The 14592-nt window shown below is 40.4% G+C and overlaps 1 protein-coding gene across 1 annotated transcript in view; it reads left to right on the top strand.

The window, feature by feature from the left end:
• LOC139818466 (uncharacterized) overlaps window positions 1-14592 on the top strand; it is a 182514-nt gene that overhangs the window by 110834 nt on the left and 57088 nt on the right. The window contains exon 4 of the mRNA XM_071787209.1: window positions 9713-9851. Coding sequence (XP_071643310.1) covers window positions 9713-9851 — 139 coding nt within the window. The remainder of the gene's footprint in view (window positions 1-9712; window positions 9852-14592) is intronic.

Below are 14592 nucleotides of genomic sequence, written 5' to 3' on the forward strand. Positions count from 1 at the left end.
AAAAATATTTATCTTTAATTAACGGCAATCAAGATAAAAAGAATTTCTCTACTACATTATTAGGAATAGGAAATAATTAGCACAAGCGCAACATTTGTAGCGTAATGAATATTTATGCATTTTTCTCTTCTCTCTCGAGAAAGAAAATATTTCTGATATCAAATGTGATATTGCTAGGAACACAAGCGGATTCAGAGCCTATTTCGTGTTACGGTACGTTATCTTCTTTCGAGATCTCCACTGGTCTTCGATTCTCTCTCGCTTTCGTATTTCTGGTCTTTTCGCCATTGAGGATCGAATGTTTCGAAGAATGCAATCCACCAGATTGTACTCCAATATTCTACAAATGACGTTCCGGATTCACCGGCCTCTCCTCTCGTCTATGAGCCGGAACATCTCGTAGGATACTATTCGCGAAATGTAACACACATACACGCGAGGTCAAGCTTCGCGAATAGTAAAATAAATTCTGGCGAATATGACAAACAATTTTTATACCTAGATACGATTAAATTGAATTGTTTGTTTTAAAAATGCCACTAGTTGAGTTTGGAAAATTTTGCTAAATATATGCGAAAACATTTTACTAAATAACATTTTCTTGTATTTTTATTTTATTTTATTTTATTTTATTTATCCGACTCACATGTTTTATGTTATTTGTTATTTATTTTAGAAAAATAGCTTAACATCAGGATTTTTTAAAAATTCTGCTAAAATTCGTGCATTCCATGTAAATTATGTCTGCATTTCACTGAAATTCATAACATTTTTTTGAATTTAACTTACGCAGCTTTTAAAATAAAGCGAGTCAATTAAACGTTTACGAAATATTCACGTAGTATAATCGTAAACGTATAGAATCAAAACAAATAAAAGAAGAAAACGCGAAACTCCGGAAGTGTTGTCGACAGTGTCGACACGCAACTTTTTTGTTAATTTTCGCTACACGTGCTATCGTCGATCGGCGGTAATCCCCATCAACAAAAACGAGCTTGTAGTATCGGGAAATAAAAATGTAAATCCTCTTCGAGGACATTCTCGATATCGCGTGCAAACATTTCCCCGGCTTAGCTAATGAGGATTTTAAATTTCATCAACTTGCCGATCGTTGACATCGTCGTAATAATCTAAAGCTAAAGCGTAACATAAGGAACGAAAACCACAAGTGTACGTTCTTACAAATATTAAAAACAATGAAATTTTCACTTTTATTAGAAACTAAAGTTACGTCAATAAAATTAGAAATTTCTTGAATAAAAGCCAAAAGTATAAATATTAATATAATGTTATAAAATATCAGTTTTCTTTAATATTAAAAATCCATCAAAAATAATTATTGAAAATAGAATACAATTTTATATTTTAAGTTTTTATATTTTATAGTTATAAGTGTAATTATAATTATATAAAATATAATTATCTATATTCCATTTTTAATAATCATTTTTTGTGGACTTTTGGCTTATAATACTGTAAATGGTGAACATCTTCGGTCCATGAAGCAAATCCGTGAAACGAACCACCGACACTTCGGCGTAGCAACATCTAAAGCAAACAGAACTATTAAAATGGAGATTCCTCTGTCGAATGCACACATTCGCGAGGCGGCGAACTTCCGCAAGATTTTCGGCACGTCGTACACTCGGCGCGATCCGAAAACAAGGTCAGTAGCAACGATAGTTTGACGATAGTTTGAGGATAGTTCCGAGCGAGATCACCCTCGATGCGAAACTTTCCGGCGATTCGCTAGCTGGATAATACCCTTTCCTCGCGCTTTTTTTCTCTTCCTTCTTTGTGAGTTCAGCCCGCATGTGCGCGCGGTCGTTTGTGCAGAAATTTAAATGATTTAGCTCCCACCCCGAGGGAACACGCCAATTTTTGATGTTCCGGCAGAACTTCGCCTTGCGAGATATATCTCTCGATGCGGGAGAATAACCAGGTATAATGGCGGCGCAGAAACGACGCTTACCACCCAATTCTTTCGTCGTCTTATCCGGTACGGAAGTTGGATTTAATTTCCTACTTTCTATGTTTGTCAAAAACCAGTTGTATTCCTCATTGATAACATGCAAAATTTTATAACATGCAAAAAATTTGCATGCTTATCAAAATAAAGGATTAAATTTTGAGTTTTTTTATCCATTTGAATTCAGTCATTCCGCACGTTGTTCTTTCATGATTTAAGGAAGTCTTATTTTCCTGCGGATTGACATGACACGCAAACTTTGTATAAAAGTTTACAATAGAGAAAAGTTGAATATACGCGACATATGGAAGGACTGACAGAAGACCATTACAATGCCGAAGTTATGTGTATCAATGTGGCTATCGTCCGGACGCACACGCACTCAGCATCCTTGGACAACATTAAACGGCCACGGCTTTATGGTTTCCGCGGATTGAATATCATGGGTGACCGTAACTACATTAATTATCCGCGCGATTCATCTAATGGAATGGAAAGCCGTTTTAAGCCGTAACGCATTCCTGCCCTCGAAATTCCCCATTTGTATGCAGCTGCTGTTCCGCATTACCGTTCTCTCGACCGTGTCACATATCGAGATACGGTCGCGGCCGTTCATCGAAGTGCAGGAGAAAGAAAGAGAGATATTTAACCGCGATGTGGATTTTCACGCTCGTCCATATTTGAGCATATTAAAATAGCGATAGCGCAAGCATGCGTTAATATTGAAAGCGAGCATAACATTTGTCATACGGAATAAAACAAAATTAACCTATTCCATTTTCCGTGCCTTCGCACAATACGTCTAATTCATTAAAATCTCGGCATCGATTGCAAATATCACAAACGCGATAAGATAATCGTGTCGCTAGTAATTTCAATATTTTATCAAAATATTCGGTTGGTGACGAGTCGCTCATTTATTTAGTCCAAAATCTGCTTTAATTTAAGTGACTACAATTTAAGCAAAATTACATAAAATAAGAGCAGAGTCAAGAAGTGATAGAGATAATTTAATAAACTTTGGTCGAATGGATTCGGCTTTAAAACTCAATAATGTGAATCGTGAAAATCTACCGACGAAAGATCGCAGATTTTCCCGATCGCTACGTCGTGTCCTAAGAAAGGAGTATAAATCAACGGGCAACGAGGGAACGACGTTGACACGGCGCCGCCGTGTTTCTTCGAGTTCCCCGCCGAAGGAAACCGGGCTGCGTCGTTCGTTCTTTTATCGCACGGCATTTGCATGTGCTTCGCGTGCGACTTAAGACGGCCCGTAAATAGAGCGACTTTCCGAGCAGCCGGTACGTGGGCAGGAAACGATCGAAAACTCGCGCCGCGCCAGGGTACCCAGCAACGGTGATGACCTCCTCCTCTTCCGCCTTCGCTTCCTCGGTTGGCAGGAAACCAATGAAAATTTCCAAACAATCTGACTAATCTGCCGCGACCCCGCGAGCCGCGATCTTCCGCCCCATAAATCGCCGCCCGACAGCTCGATGGCAGTAAAACCTAACAACGCCACCGTAAGCGGCCTGTATTATTCACGAACCGTCCACCCCTGCATTCCGAAAGCCCCCTGTCGCGACGCACAATCAACACGATAGCGTATTGCGGCGTATTGAGTGCTACTTTCACGACCGCCCATTAACGGGACGATCGTGAAATCGACGGCGGTCGATTAACGATAATCGCGATTCTAGGACGAAATGTTGCACTAACAAGAGACGAAAAATTGCGTTGTCTCGGCTTGAGCGATGGTGCGTCAGATTTTTATCCTGTTTTAACATCGCCCAAGAAAAGTGCACGAGATTATCTCTATAAGACACGTAAGAGTTTCATCCGCTCGATTTTTCTGCCGATCGCGAGGAGGGATGCAAAAGGGCCCTGTATCGCCCTCTCTCTCCCTTTCTCTGCCTTTCTTTCTCTATCTTTCTCTCTCTCTCTCTCTTCTTTTTCTTTCGTCCCCACTGAGAGCAAGTAGATCCAACAACATCCATTACACGTCTGTATCCGTCCATTAACCGACGAGTCTATGGTCGTCGTTTTGGATGCGCTTAATGGATTCCGCGGGAAGGTTAATTCAACGAAGATGAAAGTGAATGGAGAAGATGAATATCTTCGTGGCGAGACGCACGGCGAGTGTGAGGTGCACGGATGCGAATTTCACGGTGCATTATCCTCCGCGATTTTTTTATCAGTCACGAACGCGGATTAGCGGACGAGATTCTTCAGCCGTTCATCATTCTCGCCACGAGTCTTCTGCAATTTTCTTGAAAACAATCGTATCTAATTATAAAGTAATGAACTGGAGCTTAACGCTTAACGTACGCGATATATCCTGAGAATGAAAGGACGTGCTTGTCTCCCTTTTCACATCTCCGTCATGTTCCTCGGTGACTGTGCATTGTCGAATCAGACGATTCTCATTGTATTTAATCCGACGGTCGGTGCAGTCCGCTCGAATAATTGCGAGCGCACTCGTGCGATTAACGTTCGCCTATGATGGTCTTACACGACGATTATACGTCATTGCTGGCCGCTGGAATTTAACGGCCGTTGTCGTGACGTTCGTTCGTGCGCGACTTTTATCCGTGGAAACTCATCGCGAGGAATAAAGATTCGGAGAGATGGCGGTTTATGGGTTATTCAAAGTTAACGCGCCATGTAACTTGGTAGTCTCGGCGGTTCTCCGTAAGACGGGTACGTCGTAAGTACGTTTTAAAAAGCGGCACACGAGGGAAACGGTATTCCTCGCATTAATGCCGGCGGAAGACACATTGACGGCGGCAATAAAAAGAATTGAATATAAAGCTGATTGTATATATGCGCGGGCACATTAGAACCGCGAAGGGAAGGAATTCGAGTTTATGGTCAAATAAATGTAATTATCCTACGCCGCAATAGAATACAACGATGTGTTTCGGTATTATACAGCCACTAATTCACCCTCTCTGAGAGGGAAAGATTGCAATCGGAGCTAAAAGTAGCTGAATATCGTAAATGAATATTTGCATAATTATCTGCTTAATTAACTGGTAATTTTTAATTGAAATCGATTTCCTATTGAAAACCGTTTATACTTAAAAAGCGGTATCCGTAGGTATTTGAGAAGAATATCAGCTTCTGATCAATTCTGAAATGTAATGAAAGTCTGATTCGACGATCCAAAATTGCTGCAAGATGTAGGGATTATGTAGAAAGAGAGATAAATATATTTTCCATTTTAAACCTAATGCGTGTTAAATATTAATCTATTATTTTATAGTTTATTATTTTGTAGTGCGAGATTAAATAGGGATACTTATTTCAACAAAATTGTAAAAAAAAGTCGCAGTAAAAATGATAACCGATTAAGAAATCTTCTCCTCCGATGTGACTAATAAAAAATTATAAAAAATAATACTACAAATGATAAAATAGAATCGGAAGTGCGAGAATAGTAGTAAGAAGATGACTTTGCTCGTTCGCAGTTGCTCGCCCACGACTACTTCCGCTTTAATAACGTCTCGTGCAGCCAAAAGACAAATTACTATGGCGCTCGCGTTTTCCGGAAAGTACCTAAGAGCATCTTTCCTGTGTCGAGCGAGCTGAGGTTCTATTCGGCGACGTAGATTAGCGAGGACGTTGCAGCCAGTCGAGTAAGGTTTGCTCTCCCTCTTCCCTCCCCCCTCCCCGGGTATTATACTTGCAGCCGCGGTAAGAAGTTGCGAATCAACATCTCGTTATCTAGAATTCGAAAACTTTCGCGTCTGCAACCAACCGACCACCTCTCCCCCCGTTACGTTTCTCTCCTCCCGAGAAGAGGCTGATTGTTGCGCGACCTTTTGTATAATTTCCGTCTATCTCTCGAGAAGATTGGAGCCTCCTTCGGGATCGCGACAAAAGTAAGTAGACGAAGTTGCGAGATTCAATTGATGAAAACAGCGAATTGTGTCGACCGGTAAGGAGCACACAACAGAGAGAAAGAAAGGAAGAGAGAGAGAGGGAGAAAGATACTTGACAACATCGATAACGAGGCATCGCAAATCTCTTCTTTTCAACCCTTTCTCTCCGTCTTTCTTCCGAGAGCAATGACTTCGGCCGTGTGGACTTTCGCGAAGAGAACGCGACAAATGGAGACGAAGTCAAAGTCGAGGAAGCACCTCGTTTCCGAGGCTAAGAATACCTTATCGTCAGCATCTGAAAAATTTGGTCTGAGAAAAGTGACTGAAAAGTTCTAGCTAAAATAATCCACGAGAATATCTTGGATAAGGCTGGCTTATTTCAGAGACCGAGAACACCTTTAATCCTCAGGCAGAAACCTTGAAATTATTAATTAATCAATGGTCGTAGACAAAGAGAACATCGTAATTCGAATCGGTTGGTTAGCACGGATACTTTCGTCATTCACAAAGCACGCCACTAAATCTCGCTCCGCGCGATTAATTTTACAGCGCGGTGTCATCAAGGGAGTCGAAAACTTCGAGACGACTCCTCGTCTCCTTGTATCCTATTTCGAGGGGGATCTGGACCGGCGTAGTTTCATCCCTCATCTCTCAACCCACTCCTTCTCTTAATACGCGAGCGGTGTACAATTTCGAAACTTAAAGGACGAAGTCAAGGAGGGCTCCGAGCGAATTTGCCTAAGTTCTCCGACTTCGCTTCCTCGCTCGTCCCTCGAATTATTTCGAGCTTCTATCCGCCGGTAAAAGTAATTTTGTTCCCGAACAGAGAAAGCGAGCGAGACCGACGCTGTGCCGAGCCGAGGTGAATCAAGCCGTCCGTGGCGAGGTGAGGCGAGCCAGTACAGAGACGGTGGGCAGATTCGGTGGAAGAGCACGCAGCCGGGGAAAGATGCTTTTAGTTTATTACCTCGAGGAAATTACGCCGGCGAGCCCCCGTCGACTTCGTTATTTTTTTTTCTTTTTTCGCTTCACTTACGACTAGCAGCGCCAGAAGACGCGAATCATCACGACGCAACGCCACTCGCTCACGAAGTTTAAAATCCCGCTGCTCTTCCCGAAATGCACGATGTAAGCTCCGCCGCGCATTTTGAGGAATTACATCTTACGTTCGTAACGCCGAGATATTTCGACCGAGTCGTTACCGCGGCGCGTGTACAATCGCGCGGCGCTTTTATCCGAGAGGATTTTACTCCGGGGAAAGGGCAACGCGATTGTTTCTTCCTCGGGAGGGAAGAGAATTGAGCAGGGATTTACATTAAGAATAGGTTATACCTCTCCATTTCAGACATAAGAACTTCTGTTTATTAAAGAAATGACTGAATTTTTTTGCGAGTTATTCTCGCAGACAATCCAGGAACTTTGAGCATTTCTCATCGTTAAATAAAGCACCAACGCTTTACGATTGACAATCTTCTTTGAATGCGTTCATACGCGACAGTTTAACAACTTAGAATTAAAACGATCGATAAATATCAACGTCATCGCGCGGAAGTATTCCTTCCTCCCGGTTTCCGCGGCCGTAATGCGTTCCTTCCACGACGGTTTACGAGCGTAATCTATCCTGTCGTGTCATCAGGATGCGCATTATGCAACTTCGAAACTTTTGCGCGCGTTAGGCGCCTCTCGTAAACGCGAACTGAGAAGTTCACTGAGTGAAATTAGGCAACGACTTATGCTTGTTGTGTAAGCATACTTTCGAAAAGCTAAATGTAAAAGACGACAATTGGCAGCTCCGGACGGTCATTCTTCTATCTCCAAATTGTAGAATTACATGGTTAAAAACTAATGACATATGTAACAGAGAGCAATAAATTATCTATGACCAATTGCCGACTTTAGTACTTTAGTACTTTGAGTGCTGAATCAATATTGTAAACATTTTAATATACTGCTAGAGTTATCATAGAGATCATTTACGAAAAAAAAACGTTTTAACCAATTTTAAAGGCAATCAACGATTGCGATAAAAAATATATAAAAGATTTGCTTTTAATAATAAAGAAATATATACACAGAGATATTGGTCAAAGAGTTTCCTATCTCCGTATCATGGAAAACGGGCTGAAATTCCTAATTCACTTTAATTAGCCGTCACCGCGAGCCACCCGGACCGGCGCGCGGCGATCGAGGGTGGAGGCTGCCTGTCACTACCAACAGCAATTTTCCTTGGCGTCTGAGATTGCGTGGATTATCAGAATATCGGGAGATCGACGAGGCGACTGCCGGAGATGCCGTTAATGTAGCCGGAAATTACGAAAGAGACGGCTTTTATCGGACGTGCGACAACGAGCCAGGTGCGGCACCGCTCCGCGCGATCGTTTCAACGACGAGATTGAAAGAAGCTGCGTCGATAATCCGCTTCCATCCGTACGATAGTCATTACGAATCATGCGCGATGGAAGAATTAAAAATCGTGATACGGACGTATCCGATGTACACGCAATCTAAATATAACAGCATAATAAGGCGCTGTTATTTCAGTTATTTGATTAATTTCTACCACCCAAGAACATATTCAAAATTAAAAATTGATCTACAATCCGGAGAATTTGATTTTAATTAGATTTTATCCTCAATTATTCTAATCAAATTTGGATAACACAATTACTATGCCATAATCGAATTTGAGCTCGCCAGGAGGGGGTTACACGAAGATTTCAGAGTTAAAAATTAATTAGATTTTCAGCCCCGCACACCATGGAATTAAATATTCATAATCCGACGGAGATAGTCGCGGATCAATGTCAAATGATCGATCACGTCGCAACTAGCGAGTATCGGCATCGCGGCATGTCGAGGTGCACGACATTTCCGGCGATCGAGTCAGCGCTCGGTGATCGATACGGACGCTTGATTTCCTATAGATGTTGAATGATAGGACAGGAAAGGAACTCCCCGCATCGTCGCGCCCGTCTCGTCGTCGCATATCGCGGAGAGCTAATTGGACCGCGGATGTATCTAATCGAACCTAATGCGAGAGCAACCGAGACCATATCTCGGGCTCTGGTAACGGGCCATGAATTATCGATAAGCCACAAACGTTCCCGCGCCTTCCCCACCTCGCAACGAAGTCGCACGTGGAGAACGGCGATGCATAGCCCGCGAAGACAACACGGTCACCGTTCCGATAGCGGAGACATGACTCTTCGAGTACGTGACAGATAGAGACATGCGGTAGGTCGAGTCTAATTAACCCTGTCAAGAGCCAGCTGCAAAATGTACAACTGTTTGAACATGGTCAGAGAGAGTCATATAAACCGTATACACCGTAAATCGTGCAGCTTTGAGAAATAAAAAAGCATAAGCACGTCTGATGTAGAATCTCGCAGTGCTGCTTTTATGAAAAGTTTTACTTTAATGTAGATAAAAGAAGAAAATCTTGATGTGTAAAGAACATGTATTTTCTCAAAATTTTATTTTTCTATTTATTAATACTTTGTACAATCGCGCATCTGTAATTTGTGTGCATGTCTTTGACATGTAATTTGTCGCTTTGTAACTACAATCTTGATATTGAATTTTTGAAGACGTGTACGTATCTCAGGGGCTACTGTAACCATTCTCGACTCGAAAAATTGAATTCCGCGTTATCTTCGGAAATTCCATTACTCCGCCCAATACAATCAAGCGTTGATTGTCTCGGGTGCGCACGAAGTACACGTGCACATACACAATCGTAAGTAAGCCCTAACTTCGAGTGGGATCCGAGTCTAGATCCGTCGCTACAGGACAATATCACGTCCCGATACAAAAATCCTCCATTAGCAAAGCAAATACCTTACCGCATTCTTTCTGTCCGCAGACACGACCGAACGGCGAACAAAGATGGATAAGATTGAAGGACCTCGCCTTGCAGAGCTCCGGCCAATACAAATGCGAAGTCTCCACCGAGGCGCCGTCTTTCGCCACCACTTATCAGACGGCCAATCTGACGGTGATTTGTAAGCATCTATTTCTTTGTTAATTACCTGTTCTTAAATATCATGTTATGTACCGGGAAGATATCGTGTCGTTGCCAATGTAGAACACAGAATTAAATCAATTACTGTTAGATTTTATTCGGCGAAACGCGAGTTTCAGTTTTTTTTTCATATATTTGCGTTATTTAAATATATCCATTATACTAAATTATGTAAATCTTGTAAATCGATTAAAAGTAGCTCACGAAATTACTTTTAATGGATTCAATCCTTCCCTAATTAACTTTTGTGATAAATCGGTAATTATATGGTAATATATATATTCTCCTGTTATGTTACACATAAAATTCTACAGCATCTCATTAATTCATGAAAGCCCAATAGAGACTCCTACCTGCCTGTTTGAGTTACCGCCAACAATATCTGCCATTATGGAATATTTATGTATACCTGCGCGCGATAAACTATTTCGGTAACACCCGCGTGTGTGGCGTGCTGTTTTATTGTAAAATAGTTGTCCACCGGTTTTGCACCGCCAACCATTCCGCACATCCTTGCGCCATTAATTCGTGTCTTGGATGCTCTCCCACTCAAATATACTTTTTAATTACACGCGCATTCGGCCGTATTGTTGTTTTATGCATATATATAATAATATTAAACGAGATACATTCAATTACAATATTTTTCGATATTTTGTAATATTGCAATTGTGTCATCACATTTTCTTTTAATAAAAACTTGATCACATTGTTATTATAATTCTCTGTTTGCAATAAAAGCTATATCTGCGGATTATGTCTTATGTCAAATATTAAATTTTCCTCGAATTAATCTATATTAATATTAATGAGTACTCAGTGGTTAGCGTACAGCTTATCATGAAAGATAATTTTTTAAAGTATTATTTAGATATCAATTATGAATATAGGTTTAAAAAATTTAATGCAATTTATTTAAAAAAGAAAAAAATATGCCACTAATCCGTGTATCTTTTCGCACGATTATATTTTAATAATTTGAACATTAATAGGCAATTAAGTGATAAAAGCCGCGCGTGGCCAGCCGAACATTTTACGATAATATAATACACTTACGCTGATTTCGTTCGCGTTTCCGCCGCTCTCGGCCGCCATTAAAACTGTATGTTTCAATTAATCGTTTAATTATGTGCATTATAATTCATACACGAATCACGTAAAATACGCGACCGCCAGCGCCTATCAAGTTTCCCCTCGTTGAAATGGCATTGGGCGACACTAATTTGCCCGATTCAGCAACGCGAATGAAATCGCCAACAAATAAATCGGCACAATGCTCGATTTTGTCGGGCCACGGAAGGGAAACAGCATTATCGCCGGTGGCATCGTTATCGTACCGCGAATCAATCAACGCCGAAATTTATCTTCGCCAAACGCCTCCGTTCGCGGTCCGCGAGATCGATTAAATGGTCGCCATACGAACGTGTCCCTTTTTCTTTTTCACCGGCAACGTGAAAGCCGGTTTCGGAACGACAGGTACCGATGAATAGGCTCCCGCGAAAAAATAACGCGTCCGCAATTCTGGCTATCGCTCGCGGCTTTCGATTCTTGACCGGGGCTACGTAAATCTCCCGCGAGTGACGAGACATGTCCAGGATAAAACACTGTATACCTATCGAGCAGACGAAACTGCCATATCATGGATTGGACGGTGAGGTTGTAAATCTGCAAAACAGTGAATGCTCGAGAGCGACTTCGGAAATAACTCTATTCTTCATTTAAACATTGAGTTCCGATACTTCATTGTCATTTGCGTTAATTTAAATTTATGTCTTTCAAAAACTTTCTTTTATTTATTAAGGATTATATCACAGGAATTCGACGAATTATCTACAACTTAAAGTAACGAAAAAAATGCATAATCGAACAATATTATATGATACAGTTAAGCAAATTATCATTTTAAGTAAACGTTTTTGAAATTAATTGAAAAGAAAATATGTACGATTATTTGATCTGTTTAATAGATGTACAGCGTTTTAGAACGATATGAAAGAGGGAAAGAAAGGGAAAAGAGGAAACGGAAACTGGCCGGAGAGGAAAAAGAGGAACGCGTAACTGCGAAGAGAACGGGCTTCCAGTTGCGAGCCCTGTCGACTATACGAAATTTGTTTCTGTCCGTGGCAAAGGTGCCACAGGAACTCCTTCTCCACACACAAAAAATTTACATCGTTTATCACGATGCATCATCAAAAAAAAAATAGAAAAAACCGAATTCACCTGTCCCGTTGAATATTTTCGCGAGAGCGAGCCTATCTCGGCTTTCGATTCGCTCGAGTTTGAACTTGCTGGCGTAAATGTCGAGGTGTTACGATCGTGCCGGTCGAATGCAGATTTTGTACATCCCGTGACTGCCGTTCAATTGTTTTCTCGTGAGCGTTGTTTCACGTCATACTCGAAGTGAAATTGATCGAGTCCATTGGCGACGTCTAAATGGAACGGAATAAAATCTTTTTTATGTAAGGCTCGTTTTTGTTTAACCGATGTATATCGATGTGCGTCAATTTTTTTCGAAACTACAACTCGTTGCGATGTATAAAATAGTTACGTAAATACGGCCTGTAACGAGAAAAAAGTTTTCGTAAACACGATGGCGGTTCGTGTTGATCGATACGGGAGGAAAATTACGGAATCGCGACGTTTGCATAAAGTAATTGAAACGGCGCGAGCTCGCAGACTGCTACCGAAACACAATGAAAAAATTCAAGGGAGCCCTCGGAACGTTTTCCGCGTACCATTCCGCGTCGGATTAGTTTTGCGATGAATGAAAGACACGTAATTTGTAAATGGCCTTTGTGTCGGTGCGATATTAAAAAAGCAACGCATGCAGCAAAAATATTATTCGGAGATGAATTCCGCGAATATTGCGCGAGATCTTATGGAGAAATACAGAAAATTGTGCGTTGGAGCAATTATTACATCTGCCAGCTGCTGCCGGCGTGGAAATTGTTTTTTATTAATTCGGAAAAATGCGAGAGGTATATCGTCACGCGACCGGTAATAGAGATTTCACGTTGTTGTTAATGTTAAGTACTTGGCTGAATTATTTAAGACAAGAAGAGTCAAATGCACGCTTCATCTCGTCGACAATTTGCGAATAAGAATTTAATATCACTTATACGCAGAGCATTTACTTCGGTAAATTTTTACCAAGGCAAACGAACATAATTTATGCAGTTGCGAAAAGCGCGATTCTCGTGGAAGCGGCGCTTTATACCCTTTGGGGCCGCTGATATTTCTCATAATGAAGAGTACATATATAACCGTATACGCGTATTTGAACAACATATAAAAAAGGGGCATCCAGAAAAAATGTATAAAACGGTTGGAAATGCATATATTCTCATGAACGCCAGCAGCTTAATGAAGCGTCTTTCTGTGTCTGGTTTACTAGTGATTCTTCACATTTCTGCGGTCATAAAAAGTCATCCAAATGGAAACATTGCGAGCAAATGCTCCTTTCAGCGCGTCTATTGTATTAGACACTGAACAGCGAACAGCTACTCGCGCTTTACTGTTATAGCAGCTATTAATTTCACGCTAATTAATAATACACCTAAAAGCGAGCAATATTAAATTAAGAAACAAGAAACTAGACAGTTGAGAAATTAAGCAAATACAAGTTACTTCTTTATGTATATCCGAGATATTAAATTAAACTTTAACATTATAGAATTACTGAAGAGTGACCTATATATCTATGTCTATATACCGAAGAGGTCAAAATAATAAAAAAAGAGAAAACAAATTTATGAAATTAATTACCTGTATATTTTAATAAGTCAGAGAAAATTTCAGAAATTGTGATGTTTGAAAAATGAATAATAATTAAAATTATTTAAAATAATGTTAAACAAGTTATTTTGACTCCCTTGGTAGTTTTAGTTAAATTAAACAAAATCGTGGAATTCTCCGTTGTATTCGGGGTTATTCAATTTTAACACGATTAATTTTTTAATTTTAATAATGCATATGAAATGCGCAATGCATATAACACGATTTTCATCGCGCATATTACAAGGCGCTATCTTGGCCATGTAATTTGAAAAATCTCGTTAGGATATCGCGATGTGAAAGTATTACAGATGTAGAAACAGAAATACCTAATCTGGAAAGCATACCCAGGCAAGATGGCGTTTTCTCGAGAAGATACAAACTCTTGGATTATACATGAGAGACGTCGTCGAGGATTTGGTCTCCTCTCGATCGTTCGTCCTCCGCGACACCCTGCCAACTCATTCGCGTCCCCTCGATAACATAAGTCAACCAACAAAAGAAGCAAGTCGGATAAAACCGGGGCTCTTTCTCTTTAAAGCGCATAAATTCATTTATTAATGTCAAAACGCACTGTTTTTCTTATCAATAACACTTTTCATTATAATCTTCATAATCCAGATATATCAATATTTTGCAACTCTCATAAATTTGCAAAATGGAAGATTTTTTTACGTCGAAATAATATGTAATAATTTATTGAGATTAAAAGATTTTATCTTCAATATATAAGGAGACGAATTAGCATAAATTATTGTCGCGAAATTCATTATTCAAAAAGACAATTTATGATAAATTATTACCGCGTGCTTATTGATTATCGGTGGCACCTAATTAGCGATATATATTTCAGTAGCATGTACAGTAATAATGTCAGCCACGCATAATACAGTCGATCGATAGCTCGCAGACAATGTCGGAAGTAGATCATTTTCGTTATAGGTAGA

Source organism: Temnothorax longispinosus, chromosome 8 (assembly GCF_030848805.1).
Source record: "Temnothorax longispinosus isolate EJ_2023e chromosome 8, Tlon_JGU_v1, whole genome shotgun sequence".
NCBI lineage: Eukaryota > Metazoa > Arthropoda > Insecta > Hymenoptera > Formicidae > Temnothorax > Temnothorax longispinosus.